The 16,837-nt window shown below is 46.5% G+C and overlaps 1 protein-coding gene across 4 annotated transcripts in view; it reads left to right on the forward strand.

The window, feature by feature from the left end:
- CHPT1 (choline phosphotransferase 1) overlaps nucleotides 1–16,837 on the forward strand; it is a 492,288-nt gene that overhangs the window by 414,747 nt on the left and 60,704 nt on the right. The window contains exon 9 of one of the 4 annotated variants that reach the window (XR_015295551.1): nucleotides 16,064–16,244. The exons of 1 other annotated variant lie outside the window; for it this stretch is intronic. Coding sequence is in view for 2 of the 3 variants with exons in the window: in XM_086919153.1 (XP_086775279.1) it covers nucleotides 16,152–16,244 (93 nt within the window). In the remaining variant the exon portion in view is untranslated. The remainder of the gene's footprint in view (nucleotides 1–16,063; nucleotides 16,245–16,837) is intronic. 2 more of the 4 variants (XM_086919153.1, XM_086919154.1) reach the window with 2 other exon arrangements.

The raw sequence follows: 16,837 nt of genomic DNA on the forward strand, positions 1-16,837 counted from the left end.
ATTGTGGTTTTACCAGGTCGATGGATACAACTCGGTTCTCCTTTTTACCAGCAAGGGGCGGTAGTACAACTGATCTTGATCCGTTGATTGCTAAGACAGGTAATGCTTTTCTGTAAGAAGGCCAAAATTCCTTCTTCACCGCTATTTTCTCTCTGACCAGATCCCCAATCTTTAGAATCCAGACAGGTCTTGCTGGGACAGGTGGTGTGTCTTCAGTGGTTGTCCGCTGCTGCTTTAACTTTATGTTGCTCAGGGCTTTTCTTGTTTCATTTAAGTCCTGTAAAACAGCCAAACGATCTTTGATGTCAAAGCATTTTTTCTTATCTTCTACCACTGAAGCATGACTATCTAAGTCCTGAACATACATTCTAGTTCCAAACAATAGTTCGTACGGGCTGAAACCTTTTAGAGAATTTCTTGTCAGGTTATTAAGACTACGTTGGACACTTGTTAAATGCTGCACCCACCCATCACCCGAACCTAATACCTTTGCCATTATAGATTGCTTTATGTCTCGGTTTTTTCTTTCCACAACCCCGTTTCCCTCAGGATGGAAGGGACAAGAGAACCGCAACCCAATGCCCATGCTGGTCATGGCCTCCTTATAAGCTCGAGAGCTAAAAGCAGGACCCTGGTCAGAATGAAGCATGGCAATTGCGTATGTGCCGATAAAGACTCGTAAATCTTTTATAACAGTTCTGGCGTCAGCCGAGCGCTGGGGCCGCATTTTTAAGTGATTTTAGTCTTAAAAGGAATTAATAGGACGCTGGATTTTACTTACAGATCGCCTTATACTAACTACAGAAATGGCCATGGCAATACTCCGGTTGACTCGTTACTGCGAACTCTGTTGCAGTTTGGACAGCTCTTTGCAAATTTATAATGTTGCAGGCTCATCCCCGGCCACCAGTATTCTGATTGTAATTCTGTCAGAGATTCCTTCATCTGTTTGTGCCTTGGACCTTCACCCATGTGTTCGTCTGCTATTAATAAGACTCTCTGGTTCGTGTTTGGAATTACCCTATCCCCCACTCCAGGGATTCAAGCAAAAGGAACGGAGTTTGCGTCAATTATGTATGTATAATTGAGTGGATAGTTCACGGGTAGTGCTGCACAGTTGCCTTTTGAAGACGTTTTTAAAGCCAGCATGGTTTCCCCGTCTATGTATTTTTCTGAATGCTTTTTTGTGGCTACGGAAGCCGGTTTAGTTGCTTCCGCTGTGGCTGTATCAGCCAATGAATTCCCTGCAACGTGAACGCCATCACGTTGATGACTCAGAGTATGTATCACGTGAGTCTTTTGTAGTTCTTTCTGTAAAAGAACTACCTGTTTCCAAAGCATTTTATGCTTGATTGTGGCACCTGTGTCGTCTTTGTAATCACTTTGAACCCAGTTCTGCAAATCATTATTGTAAGATTTGACGCAGAAATGCGAATCGCTCACTATTAGTGTCGAGAATTCACGCTCTGCATTTTCGAGCGCCATCTTTAAAGATCTGATTTCAGCTCGCAGAGCCGAACAGTTTCTCAGAGATTCAGTTTTTGTTATTTTCGGTCTGAATTTACCGCAGAGCCAGCGACCTTTAACAATCGCGCAGGCTGCATTGGAGGATTTATCATCTACATTGTAATGCTGTACCAAATCTGTCTGTATAGATTATACAAGAGTATTGTTGGAGAGGCAGAATTTCGATTGGCATAGGATATTCTTCTTCATATTTTAAATCATTCAGTTTTTTCATGTTTGGGACAAAATAGTATGTCACGTCTTCTGCAGCAAGAGAATTTTCCCACTGTATCCATTTCGGGTCTAATGCCACTGTTTTTAGATTTACTGGGCTGAATAGTGCCTCGAAGGCTGATTCTGCTGTGAAAACAGTTATTCTTTTGCCTTTAGATAGGGCTCGTTCTCTTGCTACAGCAGTTTGAACTGCCTTTACAGTATTTTCTGTGAGACTGAATGTTTTTCCTGCTTGTGTGTACAAATGTGATTTGTAAGCTATTGGTACTGTTTCTCCCTCATTAGAGGTCAGGTACGTGAATCCGCATCTTCCTGGGATGACTCGGATTACAAGGTTGCGTGTATTATCACGTGTTTCTAATTTTGTTTTAGCTAACATGTCTGTTTGCAGTGATCTCAAAATTTCCGTGTGTTTTTGAGTCCGGGTTTAACCCTCTCTGCATAATTTAGAATGTAAGTTCTTCCGAAATTCAGGAAGCCTAGAATCGATTGTAAGTTCTTCAGCGTTTTTGGTGCTTGGAGTACAGCGCACCTCTCTAAGAAGTTATCTGCTAGGCTTTTGCCTTTACTTGATAATTTGTATCCTAAAAATAGGACAGTTAGATGGGCAATTCGTGACTTTTTAAAGTTGAATTTGTAACCCTCTGCTGCGAACCCAAGTATTATGGTGTTCACTCTTTTCAAGTGAGTATCCAAGTCATCGTCTGTGAGATAGATGTCATCGACATATGATAATGCCTCATCATCATACATTTGTAGTAACTCTGTTACTCTGGCTGAGAATAATCCTGGGCTGTTCTTGAATCCCTGTGGGAATCTACAGAAATTTTTCTGTGACCCCATTATTGAGAAAGCGGTCAAGTACCTGCTTTCCGGTGCAATATTTTGACAAAAGAATCCATTAGAAATGTCTAATGTTGTTTTGTATTTTGTGCGAACTATGTTATTCATTAGTGCCGCACTGTGCGAATTTTGTACCGCAAATGTTTTGCAACATGAGTTAAGGTGTCTGTAGTCCAAGACTAGATGATATGAATCGTCTGGTTTGGAGACAGGAAACAAAGGATTGTTCATTTGAGAGGTGCATGCTTCAATCACCCCTTGGTATTCAAGTTGATCTAAAATCTCCCTGACCTGTTTTTTAGCTCTTGCTTAATCGGGTACTGCCTTTGTGCAGTAGGTTGACATTTTAACTGGATTTGGTGAGGAGGAGAGTCCTCATCCCATCCTACATGACTCTTATATAATGCAGGTGCTTGGGCTACTGCCCATTTTCTTTCATATATATATTTTCTGCGAATTGGAATATGATTTGAGAAGGCAGGCATAATCATTTCTTCGCCATGAGGGCACTCCCTGACAAACTCTGGGGGGCAATCCTTTTGAGAGGTTATCCCAAAACAGACCCCTTATTTTCCTAGTCTTATCTCCCTCTATACGCAATGTTATTTTGTATATTTTATGAGGTTCGCTAACTCTGGTATCTGCAGTTTCCACTTGAATGTATTCATTCGTGTCCACTGTCTCCAGATGATTCATCAGGATCTTGCGAGCTATGCTGATTTCTGCTGCGCTGTCTAGCATTGTCTGTGCCCACTCTCCGTTTTTCAGCTGTGTCCTCAGTATCCTCTGCATGTTTGATTACTTTAATACTGGCTACCTTCTTTCTTGGAAATTGCAATTTTTTACTTTGAGCAGATTCCTTGTTTTTGGACTTGGCGTGCTCCTCCCTGTGTTCTGACCGTCCTCTTCCTTCCGATTTCTGCGAAAAAGATCGAGAGGGACGTGTATCAATATCTTAAAATCTATCAGGCTTTTTCAAATTATCCCTATTTCTAAGGTTGTATCTTTTTTCAGAGGGCTCCCTTTGGGGAGACTGGTGTTCTCGATTCGGAGTTCTTTCTCTCCGCTGTGGAGACCTTCCTCTGGACTGGAAACCTTTTTCTTTCGGAGTGGATTGTTTATTTCCATCCCAGCTCTTTTTAGGAGTGTTTAGATTATTTTTAAGAAATAATTTTTCAGGATTTTCAAGTAGTTGGGGTTTTACCGGTTTCCCACACAAACTATCTCTACCTAGTTCTTCATAGCATTTTTCTATGATTCTGGCAAGCTCAATTGGTTGATCTGTTATATCTGTTTCTTTAAATTTTTGGCGGATCGCCACCGATGCTGCTTCTCCTTTTATGTTGGCTAATAATATAGCCGAGACCTGCTTGAAGTCTTTCAGTAATTTCATACCAAGAGTTAAAGCAGGTTCTGGACCATATTCATTCTGAATTTGTTTTAGCACATCCGGTATTACCGCCATGGACGGAACACCATGTGTTTTTGTGTAAATGGAAGTGTCACAGTCCTCCACATGTGGTGCGACCCCCATTGGAAGGGAGATAGTCAGAATTCTGTGTTTCTCAATAGGGGTAGTATTTGGGAATACTGCCTCTATTTGAGTTATTTTCTGTGCTAGTCAGAATGGAATCTGTTCCCGTTTTGCGGGTATTTTTCCCAGACATGATTGTATGTTCTGTGGTGTAATTTTATTTGTGTTCCCCTGATGAGGGGTTAGCTGTGGAATATTAACAGCTGTTTGGACTGTTGCAGTCCGCATTACATATTGGACTAACTATCTGTGTATTTCAATTAATAATTTTAGCTGTGCTAAAAGTTCTTCTCTTGACATTTTTTCAATGTCTGGATGTGGTGTGTAGCTGGCTAGAACCGGCCACGTTGCTCCTGGTCTACCTAGTGGACCGAGCCTGGTGATGTGATCATTATGTTTTAGGGCGCCTTTAAACCAGAGCAGGTGCTCTTGCTAATTTAGTGGGATTTCAATATCCTCGAAAGGAGTATATTCTTTTGGTGATTCCTCTATTTTGTAATAGTGGAATTCGTGTGTTGTAGCGTTTGCCGCTGGAAAGTTTATCCATGAATAGAATACCTCTGTCTGCCGATATTCGTGTGCCTCTATCACGAAAATGACTGTACCACCTCGTGATGACAGTCCGTTTTCTATACGTTTTAAAGTTATAGTTTTTCTTATGTTGACCGGAATGAGAATAGCATTCTGGCCATTCTGTAGGAGACTCGTGTCATCCTCTAATAGTCGGGCTGCTAATCTAGCTGCTTCCCTTTCGTCTTCACTATCTGGCATTTTGCTGTCAGAAAGGTTTTTTGTTGCAGATCAAGTTTCAAGGAGACAAAAGATTAGGTGCACAATATTTTGGAACACTGTATCCTTCAACGTTGACTAAACCAGAAACTCTACATAGGAATATCTTCCTACTAAGTTCTGGCGGATTTTAACCTTTCACCCACTCCAGACGTCTATTGGAGTATTTACGGGAGAAAGGGTCTGTGTGAAAAAGCACAACTGAGTTACTCTAACGTCTTGCGTTAGTTTTATCGCCTTACCAAATGTTGGGCGCCATGTAGTGTAGTTTCTATTTTCCCTATAGGCCCTGCGCGTTGGAATAACATAAACAGCAGTTTAGACGTAGGACTGAGGTCTTCTAGGTCTCTAATGATTATGTTAGACTTAATTTAGGTTTGCGCCAGCTAGCTCAGAGGTCACTGGAAACTTTCTTGACTGAATAGGAAGTGATCAGCTTCCCTGGCTCAGACAAGAAGGGATTCAGCTTCCGACAACCGCATAAACATGACAACTTTGTTCCCTCAGAATAAGAGTCAATCTCTAGAGTCGTGTGAACAATAGACAGCTATTTCACTCAGTCAATTGTGCATATTTAATTTCACCAGGGTGCAGAGAATAGAGAGACGGGCGTTTTCAATAAAAGGTATTATTTATTGAGCAGTCTTTCTTCTCATGCAAGAGAAATGAATTGCCACAATTGCAATACTTGTTATAAAGTAAAGTACGTACAGTAAAAGGAGTATTATGAAATAATACTGTAAAAGTATTGATATGGTTTCTTAGCCATAAGACACTTTAAAATGGATAAAATATATATACATATGCTAACGTGCTCAACTGGTGCTTCTAAAATACGCCTACCCCGGTGTACCTGACCTACGCCTAATACGTGGGAAGGAGTAAGTAAGTAGCAGTTTAAGTTAAGTAGGTTTGTTGCCAAGGATCTGTTCAAGAATTCTCTCTAAGGGTTAAGTCAGCACTGTACCTTGGGAATAGAATGTAGGAGGTCTGGTATTTCCCTCTCAGGACCCGATATCCCAGTCACCCGCAAGGGTAGGCTGGAAACGCCGGAGCTGGATTTTCTCGGCAGGAGAAAAGACAGCGTCTTTCTCAGTGCGTCAAAAGAGGAGGGGCAGCGTCTGTGGGCTTCTCGCTTCTGCTGGGCTCTCGGAAAGTAGATTAGCTGCTCTGCTCCAGAATCACCACCGTGTGTTTGCTTAAGGTTTGGACATAAGACGTCAATAAAGATATCACTAAGAACTGGTCATTCTTACAGTGCTCGCAGGAGTTCTATTACAAATCAAAACAAAGCAAGCGGGACTTTCCCAGGTTGCTGGGGGTTTGGTGTGTCGAAAGAACTCGGTGTGCTCTCTAGGAATCTAAGGAAGTAGCTTCTGCTGTGTCATGGACTGCAGAGGCGATTTTACTGAAATATGGCTCTGATTATTATGCCATTATAGGGTTATTTATTGATTATAGCCGTATAGGGGCATAAGGTCACAATATTGAATTCGGTTCCTAGATAAAACACATCAATAGGGGCCTGGAGTCTGGCATATACGAACATTGATAGCGTTGTTGAAGGCTGCTAAATGGTAAATGCATCTAGCAGCAATAATTGTCCATCTGGGTATAGATCCTCCAATGTAGCTAATCCTGCTTTAGCCAAAATAGCCATTGTCAGGGGTTTGTGAGTGACCGAAAGGTCTGCGTGATCTGTGAGCAGTAGCGCTGCTGCATAAATAGTGTGTTGCCCTGCTCTCACTCTCAGTCTACGCCATGCTCTGGACATGCTGCATATATTATTTATCTCAGATCGTGCGATCTCAGGTCACTTATGTAGCAGGATAGTCGAGAAGGGCACTGGATGAGCGTCGTCACTCCGACCGCTAAGTGTGGCAGGTATCGGACCGGGTCGTTCCAGAAGTGTGCAAACTGCGCCTAGGCACATAGGTAGTATAATTTCATATCTAGGGCCACAAACCTCCCCCCCCTGCGTATATGGTTTTGTTAGTACGTCCCGGCTACATCTTGGTTGTTTACCAGCCCATGCCAGTTTTATCATGCATGACTTGAGCATTTTGACAAATACATCAGGCAGCGTTATTGGTATGTTGATAAACATATATAAAAATTTGGGCAGAATGACCATCTTCATAATGGCGATATGGTCTGCCATCGATAAGAGTAATCTGATCCATCTAGACACTTTTTCCGTTCATTTTGTGATCACATGGCCGTAGTTCGCACAAACCAAGATCTCTGGGTCTCTGTGTACCCACACACCTAGATACATAACCGGGTTCGCACACCCCACAAGAGGGAATTCCATGTCATGTGGGTTAGTGTTCAATGTGAGTGGAAAAATGTCCGAGTTCATACTAAGCCCTAAATATCGCTCACATGTAATATATTCGCATATGAGAGGTTGCAAATTTATTTCTGGGTTCCACACATACAATACCATGTCATCCACGTATAGCGAGATGGCTGGAGGGCGTAATCTAAACCAGAGGGCCGCTAGCACATGTTGCTGGCGCAATAGAGAATAGTATCAGTGACAATGGGCATCCTTGCCTGGTGCCTCAACAGATTCCAGCAGGATTAGAGATATATTTATTTACCCAGGTTCTAGCTATTGGGCAGTTGTGTTAAAGTCTGATCCATTGCAGAAAGGCATGTGGCATACCTATGTGATGCAATATCATGAACATGTATCCCCATTGTATGGAGTCAAAAGCCTTGGCAGTCCACAAATGCAGAGACAATTCCCGATGTGTTGTGGCATGGTACCTGGTTCCTATCTAATATCTCTACTTTGTGCGTTTGCAAAGTGGGCTCCGTTATTTTGGAAGCTATTGTGCGACCTGGTCTGCCGCTCTCCACATAGGCCCTTGCCTTCCAACAACTAGACAAATGGCACACTTCCTGCTCGGCTACTACATTGTATTCAGTTAGCAACTCCCTTATTTGAGCCAGTGTAGTACCTGAATGACACTGCATGTAGCTTCCCTCCAGTCCCTATAAGGTGAATTCCATATATTTCAGCTTGTTGCGGAGTGCCTTGAGAACTCCTGCCTGGACTCCCATACATTCGCCTTAAATAGTGACCGCTTCCCATAACTTCCCCATCTCATCCACTGATTCCACATTTTCCTGAAAACAATGCTTATACTATCCTTCAACACCGGGTCAAACAGCGAGGAGGGCTGTGGCCTCCACTGATACAGTGGTTGATTCTGAGTAGGCATCGCTATCTCCAGCAAGCCCGGAGCATGGTCAGACAATGTCCTAGCCAAATGAGATACTGTTTTAGTGTAGGTGCTAGCTTCCCTCGACGCCAGTCAATAGTCTAGCCTAGACCATGTGCTATGCACTGATGATGTGTATGTTCCCTCCCTCATGTTCGGGTACTGTGTCCTCCACACATCTACTAACCAAAGTCTTTCCACAATAGCATAAATAGTGCAGGCTGCCTGTTTTCCATGCCAGTCCGTGGTTGCTTCACGAACCATTTGAGGGTATAAATATGTGTTAAGGTCTCCTCCCCATATCACCACTGAGGGCTCTAGGGCTTCCAGGCGTTCCCAGCTCCTGTTGTAGAACTCTGGGTCATCCACTTTGGGACCATACATATTGACCATCATTACCACAGTGACCCTCAAGTTACTCTGTGCTAATACAAACCTCCTTCGGTCAACTGTTTCAGAGTGTGTGAGTATGAATGGGGTCCCTTTCTTTACTTAGAGGATCATCTCCCTATGAGGAGTACGATAAAGCCACCCTTTCTACCACCCATCTGGTGCCTATATTCACCTAGATCATTTTCATAACATGCGTTTCTTGTAGCAAGGCAATTTGTATGTGATATCGTTCAAGGTACGCGAGCACCTGCCTTGTTTTTTTAAGATATTTGATCCCTCTTATATTCCATGTCAGGAATTTTATCGTTCGCACTTGGTGTGTCATTTTATATTAGTATTTAGCTTTGGGGTATGGTGTAGGATGCACATCATCTTCAGTGATAGCAGTTTCTGTACTTAATACAACATGCACTGCAGCTCCTTAAAAAAAAAAAAAACACCCATTTTAGCACACTAATCATGCCAAAGCCTTCCCAACTAAACTCCCGAAACAATTTTACACTAACAATCTTTTGGGGCATATTCTTCGGGGGTCCGTAGACGCCAGGTTCCCCTCCCGGTGAACGGAGGTGGCTGAAAGTCTTCATATGTACTGCTAACCTTAGGTTCCCAACATGGGAGGATATTCATGCCGGAAGCAAGTCTACCCAAAAGTACCTGACAGCAACGCTGTTCTTACCAGCCTATTCGACCCTTCCTAGTCTAATCCGCACATGTCCGGCCCACTAGGTACCTAAACTGGTAGGCGCCATCTTGCCCGTGAGTTTACCTCTCAGTCATCGCAGTAGCCAGTGTAATGTTTGGGGACTGCATGCATGCAGTCTAGTTGTTGCGCACGCAGCCGTGCGCTAGCGCGAACGTGATACGTCACGCCCGCGCGAGGTATAAATAAAGGAGACGTGGTCACGTAGTTAGTCCGGACCACGCGGAGACCATACAGCGTGTCCTGGGTCCCGTTATTTTTGCGCAGCGGCCACGGCGCTGCACAATCACCAGCAGGGCCGACAATGGCGACGAGGGCTAGACGAGCCCATGCAGTGCCTCGGAGCACTCTTTGACCTGCTCCGCTGCCGACCTCTCGGCGCTCCTGACCCGGGCGAGCCCCGCATGCAGCAACGCGGGAAGAGGCTGTTCGCCCCACGTGGGCGTGGCGGCGTGTGCCAGGAAGCCTTGCAGGCGGACCCCATAGTGGCAAGCTTTTGTCTGGAGGAAGTCCCCACGGTGCCCAGACTCGTGGAACAAGGTACTGGCGCAGCCCCACGCGCATTGGGCCTAATCATCCCCAGCAACCACATTGGAGTGGGGGAGGGGTACATCCCCCTGAAGCCAAGCGAATAGGCCCCGCAGACGGTGGCTGACAACAGCGTCCCCCGCCGACCCGATTTGGCAGCTCATTCAGTCAGTGAGGAGCACCAGGCCTGTATTTGCCCACCCCTGCGTGCCCACGACATCGGGTGGCCAGCTCTCTCTCCACCATGGCGCCCATTCCGCCCATAGAACCGTTCGTCGTTGACGGAGCACCAGCATCCCTAGCCCCTAGATGGAAGGACTGGACTGAGAGGTTGCAGTTTTACTTTGAGGGGGCAGGTACGGCGAGAGAAAGACGCAGGGCGCTTCTCCTACATCTTGGTGGGAAGGACATTCATCGGATCTATAAGACCCTGGTGGAAGACACCCCCCATACCTATGTCACGCTTCTCAACGCGCTCAATGCCCATTTTGAGCCAATGGCTAGTAAGGATTATGAGCGTTTCATTTTCAGGCAGGCGCGACAGGAAGCGGAAGAATCCCTCGACGCATTCCATGGTCGCCTGAAAGAGCTAGCGAGCACATGCAGATTCCGCGACGAGCAAGAAGAAATTTGCGGCCAGATTATTCAAGGCTGTTACTCCTCCAACCTGAGGGTAAAGAGCCTCCAAGAGGATGGCAAACCATTAGCGGACATTTTAAAGCTAGGCAGTTCTAAGGAGTTATCCCAGGCGAGAGCATCGCATATGGAAGCAGCGCTCCACAGACCGGTCAATACGGAGCAAGTTCATGTGGCCGAGCAAATCAATGTTGTGTGGCCAAAGCAACGCCCCGTCGGGAGAGGAAGACCGCCGGAACGCCGAAAAGAATGCGGATACTGTGGGGGTGCGCCACACAGGGCACAAGACTGCCCAGCACGTGGGAGAAAATGCGGGTCGTGCGGGCGCATGAACCATTTCGCATCAGTGTGCAGATCCTCCAAGCAAAAGCCTGAAGCCGCCCATGCCGTAAGGGAGGACTCAGAGAGTGAAGACATGGACGACGACGCTAACAGCTATTCGGTGCACTATGTGTTTGCCATAGACCAGCCGCTGAGGAAAAAACGGCGGCTCCCAAAGTGCAGAGTAAGGATACAGCACCAAGAGGTGAGAGCAACGATCGACACAGGGACCTCGATCGAACTCATAGCAGCAAACGTCTACAACCAGCTGCGAAACAAGCAGACGCTGAAAGCAGCCAAAATCAGAGTCTTTGCCTATGGACAAAATACACCAATACCGCTAATTGGGTGCTTCCAAACGGAGATACAACACCAAGAACAGAAGACACCATCAACAATCTACGTCACCAAAGAAGGTAGTGGGATGCTACTCAGCGGCCAAACAGCCGAAGAACTCCACCTGATATCCTTCGCTATGGCGGTATTGGAAGAAGAACTGGGCACGATCCTTGAAGAATTTGAAGACGTTTTCAAGGGTATTGGATGTCTCAGTGGAAAAGAAGTATCTCTACACATCGACCAGTCCATTCAGCCTGTAGCCCTTCGGCATCGACGAATAGCATTCCACCTAGGGAAAAAGGTGGAACAAGAACTGGAGACCCTCGAAAAACAGGGCATAATTGAGAAGGTCAGCGGGCCCACCCCATGGGTGTCGCCGATTGTGGTAGCACGAAAACCCAAACAGCCAGGGCAGGTCCGCATCTGTGTCGACATGCGCCTGCCCAACGCATCATTGAAGAGGGAGAGACATTCAACGCCCACAATAGACGATATCCTGGGAGAGCTAAATGGAGCAAAGTGGTTCTCCAAAATGGACCTAAGGTCAGGGTATCATCAACTACCCCTACACCCGGACTCCCGATACATCACTACTTTCTCCACTCATGTAGGACTCCGGCGCTATCGACGACTCAATTTCGAAATATCAAGTGCCGCCGAAGTCTTCCAAAATACGATTCGAGAGGTACTGAGCGGGCTCACAGGAGTCCTAAACGTCAGCGACGATCTGCTGATATACGCGGACACAGTGGAGGAACATCACCGGAGGCTCAGAAGCGTATTACAAAGGATTAAGGAGTCAGGCCTTACGCTGCATCGGGAAAAGTGTCAATTCCTACAGAACAAAATCAGCTTCTTCGAATACACCTTTTCCGACAAGGGAGTGGCCCCTGACCCTGAAAAAGTGAGAGACGTGCAAGCAGCCCCAGCGCCGACCAACACATCAGAGGTTCGGAGCTTCCTTGGAATGGTAAATTTCTGCGGGCGGTTCATCCCAGACTTGTCCAATCTCACCAGACCACTACGGGAGCTCACCAAGACCACCACCCCCTGGCAGTGGGAAGAAGAGCAAGAGCTAGCATTTCAGAACACCAAGGCGACTCTATCAGCTAACACGACCCTATCTTACTTCGACCCTGCCAAAGCAACCAATATAGCTGTGGACGCCAGCCCGTATGGACTAGGAGCGGTGCTAACACAGAGCCAAGGTGGTGAGGACTGGGCGCCCATAGCCTACGCAAGCCGGTCGTTAACCAAAACTGAACAACGCTATTCCCAGATTGAGAGGGAGGCCATCGCAATCCACTGGGCCTGCAGGCACTTCCATGTGTACGTCTATGGACATCCGTTCACTGTCTCCACCGATCATAAGCCTCTACTTCCCCTATTCAGAGGATCAGTATCCAAACCTCCACCCAGAATCGAGAAGTGGATCCTGCACTTCAAGAGTATGATTACAAACTGGAGTTTAAACCCGGTGCTACCAACCCGGCCAACTACCTCTCTGGGCATCCCAGAGCAGCAACCACCCGGGAAAAAGAAGATGCCGAAGAAACAGAGGAGTACGTGAGAATAATCCTCGAGCGGTCACGACCACTACCCATGGGCATCGGCATGATCGTAGAGGCGACCCGCGGAGATGAAGTTCTCCAGCAAGTGATAACCGACATGCGACAAAACGACTGGAGGACACTTCAAGCATCACTAAACCAGAGAACCCCTGAAGCGAAGCGTGCCCTGGAAACCATTCTTAAGGTGAAGGATGAACTGTCAGTGGACAGTCAAGGATGCCTCCTCAGAGGACCAAGAATTGTAATGCCAACAAGTTTAACCCAACAGGCAATTGAACTCGCTCACCGCGGCCACCAGGGAATGGTGAAAACAAAAAGCAGACTCAGAGCAAAAGTGTGGTTTCCGGAGATGGACACCAGAGTCGAGCAGATGGTCAAGGGGTGCCGCTGGTGCCAAGCGGCAGGTCCACCCGAAACCCCCCCCCCCCCGGTTATCACCGAAGATAACCCGGAAAAGCCCTGGGAACGAGTGAGTGCCGATTTCGGACACCTCCCAGATGGGCGCTACATGCTCGTTGTCATCGACGATCTGACCAAATATCCAGAAGTGGAAATAATAACATCACTGGCTGCCAAAGAAGTAACTGCAAAATTCGAGAAGATAATTGCCACCCACGGCATTTTCAAACAGGTCAAGACCGACAACGGACCGCCATTCCAAGGTCAAGAGTTTGCCGATTATCTCCAGGAGTGGGGGATCCAGCACAGGAAGATCACCCACAGATGGCCTCAAGCCAACGGAGAAGTAGAGAGGTTTATGCGGACCCTCAACAAGGTCATCCGGATTGCCCACGCTGAAGAAGCACCGCTGGAGAGGGCCATATACACGTTCCTGAGGGAATACCGGCTCACGCCCCACCGCACAACCACTGTCGCCCCGGGGCCATCAGCAATGGGCAGAATAGTCCGAGACACCATTCCCCATCATCACACCTGGACCCCAACCGAAGCAAACTCCCGGCAAACCCTGCTCAACAGAAAACGCTCAAATAACTACGCCAGCTTCAGACGCCGAGCCAAGGAATCATCCATCTGGGAAAGAGATCGGGTCTATGTGAGAGACCGATACCCAGGGAGCAAGTTCAGGCTCCTGTTTGAACCCAGACCCTGGACTGTCACACGCCGATCAGGTACAATGGTAACCGCCCAACGCGACGGAGAAACTGTCACACGCAATGTATCTTTTTTCAAGCGAGCCTCCGTCCCATCCGAAGATCAGTCCAGTCAGGACCCGGACAGAGCGATGCCAAGCCCTACAACACCCAACACCAGCTCCCCGGCTTCGGAGAGGCCCAAGCTTGTTTCCGGTCCAGGGAAGACATGGCTTGGCAGTTCGGGCTGCACTGTTCCCACGAGGCACAGGGTCAGACTGATTTGCATATAGCCATGTCTGAACTGGGGTGGCAGAGTGGGCTAAAGAACGGTGATGGATTAAACCCAGATCTTTTGACTGGGTGTGAGTGTTTGATTGATTCAGATGCTCCGTCCATCACCACCCCCTTTTGTACCGCTTTTGGCCGCCATAAGTGTGGCAGGGTATGCTCAGACGTGAGTCCCTTGCTCACTTTGCCACTGGATTCAAGCAAGCCGGGCTGAAGATGGCTGGAATGCCAGAAACCGGTCCTCGGAAGCTTGTTTCCGGTCCAGGGAAGACATGGCTTGGTAGTTCGGGCTGCACTGTTCCCATGAGGCACAGGGTCAGACTGATTTGCATATAGCCATATCTGAACTGGGGTGGCAGAGTGGGCTAAAGAACGGTGATGGATTAAACCCAGATCTTTTGACTGGGTGTGAGTGTTTGATTGATTCAGATGCTCCGTCCATCACCACCCCCTTTTGTACCGCTTTTGGCCGCCATAAGTGTGGCAGGGTATGCTCAGACGTGAGTCCCTTGCTCACTTTGCCACTGTATTCAAGCAAGCCGGGCTGAAGACGGCTGGAATGCCAGAAACGGGTCCTCGGAAGCTTGTTTCCGGTCCAGGGAAGACATGGCTTGGCAGTTCGGGCTGCACAGTTCCCATGAGGCACAGGGTCAGACTGATTTGCATATAGCCATGTCTGAACTGGGGTGGCAGAGTGGGCTAAAGAACGGTGATGGATTAAAACCAGATCTTTTGACTGGGTGTGAGTGTTTGATTGATTCAGATGCTCCGTCCATCACCACCCCCTTTTGTTCCGCTTTTGGCGGCCATAGGTGTGGCAGGGTATGCTCAGACGTGAGTCCCTTGCTCACTTTGCCACTGGATTCAAGCAAGTCGGGCTGAAGACGGCTGGAATGCCAGAAACCGGACCTCGGAAGCTTGTTTCCGGTCCAGGGAAGACATGGCTTAGCAGTTCGGGCTGCACTGTTCCCATGAGCCACAGGATCAGACTGATTTGCATATAGCCATGTCTGAACTGGGGTGGCAGAGTGAGCTAAAGAACGGTGATGGATTAAACCCAGATCTTTTGACTGGGTGTGAGTGTTTGATTGATTCAGATGCTCCGTCCATCACCACCCCCATTTAAGACCTAAAAGGAACCAGCGATGGCAAGCATCTGGGCACTGAAAAGGAGCAGGGCAGGCCTTCGTATACAGGATGATGCAAGTGTCGTACTGACCATGCCAAGTAGTAGCTTCTGGAACTGACACTAGAAGCCAGGGCATCTATGCAAATAGGGAAACGTTTTAAACATACCACAGTAAACCAGCATTGGTAAAAACAATAGGTCTGGCCTTGACATGCTGGTGCAATGGCTATTGTGTTTTCCTTTGCAAGCAAATGCCAGACTTCGTTTTCTAAAGAAGAACAGATGTCACTACCTAAACGCAGTGGGTCATATTCTTGCAATAAACTTGCACATCGTATAAAAAGCATTGCATATAATTGTATAATTAGACTGCAGGTGTTCTTAGAACAGCGGTAGAAATTATTTTAGTTTAATTACACCACAGGAAAGTATGATTCTTGTTGGTGCAAACAATTGGTAATGCTCACTTTCTTTTAATGTAACCTGATACCCGAATTTAAACATACAAAGATGACAAAAGATAAAGAATAGAGAGAAAAGAACCATGGCAAAGTTAAGAATTGGCCCACCAACCTAGAACCAAAGTGTGCTCCTGCTGGGTGGATGTTCACATCTAATGCCGTAAAAAGGCAGTCACAGGAAGTGCAAGAGGTGTAGTGTAGTAGGCACAATCAAAATGTGAATGACAGACCAGTGGGTGAAAAAGACTAATCTAAAGCCCATCTGGGCATGTATATGTGTATTTTTTGCCTATGAATGTCGTTGATTGCATGAGGCAAGTAAGACCGCTAAAGCTAGTTCTAGGTCAGACCACAAAACTATTCTCTAGTGAGAGTATCGTGTATCAAGATATTTGTTTTTAATAACTAAGCTTTTAATTGGATGATTTTGGAATACTAACTTTTTTTTACTGTTTTGGTAGCAAGGGGCAGTTGTAATTTCTGAAACCCAGCTACGTTTGAACAATAAAAACATCAGCCCACAATGGCAATCTTTCTTCCCTTTTGGAGCAGGTGCAGGCAAGCACACCTTCTCTTTCTAACAAGAAGACGCTGGGAAGCTCTCCTAATGAAGAAACAAACGCTGGAGAACCATTGCTACAGGTTAGTGATGTTTTCCTCTCTATTATTGTATCTTCCAGAGTAGTTAGTGTTCACAATAGATTATTAAGAAAGACCGACCGAAAGGAGGCTAAATGCAGAAGTAAAAATATTTTTACAAGTAATTGCAGCATCTCTGATAGGGTGTCCTAAAAATAATTTCTAAAACTTGTGGAGTAGATTGTAGTACACAAATACAAAAATACACAAGACGTGTGTGTTAGTAGTGGTCTATACTTCATCTAAGGAAAATATTTCATTTGTGTGTCTGTGCCCATAACCACCTTGAGCTGGCATTCTTTATCGTAGAACCACTCCTCATGCCACTAGTGGCGTGGGCTACACCCCCCCCCCCCCCCCAACCCCCCGTGAGTCGTCAGGGAGCAGTTTAGGCAAATGATTTTGTCAGGAGAGGATCCTAGGAGGTCATCGGTGGGGTTGGGAATGTGAAGTATAAGAGAAACAGTTAAAACTTGGTCGAATTATGTAAGTGTTTATTCTTGCACAGAAATTGTAAGTGTTAACAGAAAGGAATACAGTTCAACCCACTTTAGGTGGTCAGCATATTTCTGCCCATATCAAGATCTGCTGTAGAA

This window comes from Lissotriton vulgaris, chromosome 1_1, assembly GCF_964263255.1.
Source record: "Lissotriton vulgaris chromosome 1_1, aLisVul1.2, whole genome shotgun sequence".
NCBI classification, from domain to species: Eukaryota; Metazoa; Chordata; class Amphibia; order Caudata; family Salamandridae; genus Lissotriton; species Lissotriton vulgaris.